The following is a 2,230-nucleotide window of genomic DNA, read 5'->3' as shown; positions in this document are numbered from 1 at the left end:
CTGCCCGCCGCTGCCCGGCGGCGCGCTGGAGCGGTTCGCTCTGCCGCCCTTTGAGGGGCTGAAGGCGTACGCGGGGGAGTGCGGACTGCCCGTGATGCCGCTCACCGTGTACGGCGGGGAGCTGCTGTACGGCGCTGCGCCCTACTACCCGCTGAAGCTGCACCTGGGCGGGCTGCTCAAGTACCCCGAGGCCGTGCCGTACTTCGGCGGGCCGGCCGCCGGGCTGCACGCCGCAGAGCTGGGCTCGCTGGCCGGCATCGACCGCGAGATCGCCATGCACACGCAGCAGCTCTCCGAGCTGGCGGCCGAGAAGGGGCGCGGACGGCTGGAGGCGCTGCCCGCGGGAGCGGCGGGGGCGGCGGGCGGCAAGGCCAAGGCCGGGCACCTGTGCCTGTACTGCGGCAAGCTGTACTCCCGCAAGTACGGGCTGAAGATCCACATGCGGACTCACACCGGCTACAAGCCGCTCAAGTGCAAGGTGTGCCTGCGGCCCTTCGGGGACCCCAGCAACCTCAACAAGCACATCCGTCTGCACGCCGAGGGCAACACGCCCTACCGCTGCGAGTACTGCGGCAAGGTGCTGGTGCGGCGCCGCGACCTGGAGCGGCACGTCAAATCCCGGCACCCGGGGCAGGGCCTCGGCAAGGCGGCCGAGGAGCGCAGTGACTCTGGCTACGCGCCCGCCGAGCGCGACCAAAAGACTGACAACGAGAGCGACGTGGACGTCTGCTTCACCGACGACCAGAGCGAGCCCGAGAGCGGCGGCAGGACCCGGCAGCAGTAGCGCCGACAGCCCCCGGAGCTCTGAGACGGGGCCGAACCCCGGCTCCCGGTGCAGCTCCGGTGCGCTGCCCGAGTGCCGCGCACCGCCCCTCGCTGCTGTACCGCCGCGTGGAGGAAATTGTGCCTTTGGGGAACGGCTCTTCTCTGCGTCCTCTCCTCCCGCGGGTGCCGGCGGCGGGAGTCGCAGTGCCGGCTCTGCAGTGCCGCTACGGGCTCCGCCGCGGTGCTCGGGTCCCGACGGAGCGGCACTGCTGCGATTACGGTGGGCAAATACCGACAGCTGTCTGGGGAAAAAGCAGCGAAGGCGAAAACTAGGGAGAGAAAAAGTGGCAAAAAGCCCCACTCGCAGCACTGGAGAGGTCCGTACGTAGCAGGTGCACCATCTGATCGAGTGGCAATTATTTATAACAGATAATATTTGCGGAACAGATGTAAAATAAATATCGAGAAGCATGAATCTAAAGCACGCACTATATCATTTCAAAGGAAATACACACTCTCTGTTTGGTAGAATACAACTGTGCTGTATGTTTGTTTTTTTAACGAATGATGTACAGTGGATGCAGTATTTCGGTTCTGGTTCCGGTTTGTCATGCCAGTATTTTTATTTCTTTCTTTCTTTTCTTTCTTTCTTTTTTTTTATTTTTAAAATAAAGTTGCAGGCAAAGTACTGTCGGTGCTGTCAGTGAGGTTTCTGCATAACGCTCCGAGGGGGCAGCGCGGCTGAACTCCCGAACGCAGCCTCCTTGGGTCGGGCGTTACCCGACCATTGGTCATAATGCTTTCTCCGAATATTTTCGTTCACTCACCCGGAAAAACAAAAGAGCAAACCTGCTCGATTCGCTCTTCTCTATGCCAACGGCTCGAATATATGTGTATATAATACACATATATATATATAATTTGAGAAAAGTCTGTGCAGAGATGCTAAGGGCTCCGTGCCATCAGTTTGCTTTGCCCATTAGTGATCTGTAAAACCTGCAAAAAAACCCCTTAGAACCGCTGTTGGTATGATCATCCGTCAATTTGTGCTTCCCTTGTGTGGGAATCCGGCAACGCGCTCAGCTAAAATTGTCGGGAATTCTCCGTTCTGTGTAAATCCCGCTGCTCCCGGGCAGCTGATGAACCTTCGCGACCCATTCGGACATCATGAGCCCGTGAGTTCCTGGCGCCGGACCCTATTTCAGCCCAGGCTGAGGTGATGGCGAACAGGAATTGCTCCCAGGGGGTGAGGGAATCCCAGCTGCAGACGGACTCCCCCTCTGCTCGCAGAGAGCTAAACATGCCCACCAGCAATAGGAAATGAAAACTCATATGCCGGGTTCGGATTGCATATAGAGGTTTTAGTTAGAAAAGCTGTAGGATTTAGGACTTTTCCTTTGTTTGGGCTGGGCACCCACATAATCGCTATATACCCACCGGGGCGCCGGACCGACGCTCTGCCCCG

At 58.7% G+C, this 2,230-nt stretch overlaps 1 protein-coding gene across 1 annotated transcript; it reads left to right on the top strand.

Moving 5' to 3' along the window:
- Position 1: 1 nt before the first annotated feature.
- On the top strand, positions 2 to 784 carry PRDM13 (PR/SET domain 13; the record flags this gene model as incomplete). Its single annotated transcript, XM_010707590.1, has 1 exon — positions 2 to 784. A coding segment is annotated over one exon (783 nt), but the record flags the coding sequence as incomplete, so codon positions are not given.
- Positions 785 to 2,230: the final 1,446 nt, after the last annotated feature.

Source organism: Meleagris gallopavo, chromosome 2 (genome assembly GCF_000146605.3).
Source record: "Meleagris gallopavo isolate NT-WF06-2002-E0010 breed Aviagen turkey brand Nicholas breeding stock chromosome 2, Turkey_5.1, whole genome shotgun sequence".
In the NCBI taxonomy this organism is placed as follows: Eukaryota; Metazoa; Chordata; class Aves; order Galliformes; family Phasianidae; genus Meleagris; species Meleagris gallopavo.
The sequence above is the reverse complement of the archived record's forward strand: the minus strand, read 5'-3'. Positions and strand labels throughout refer to the sequence as shown.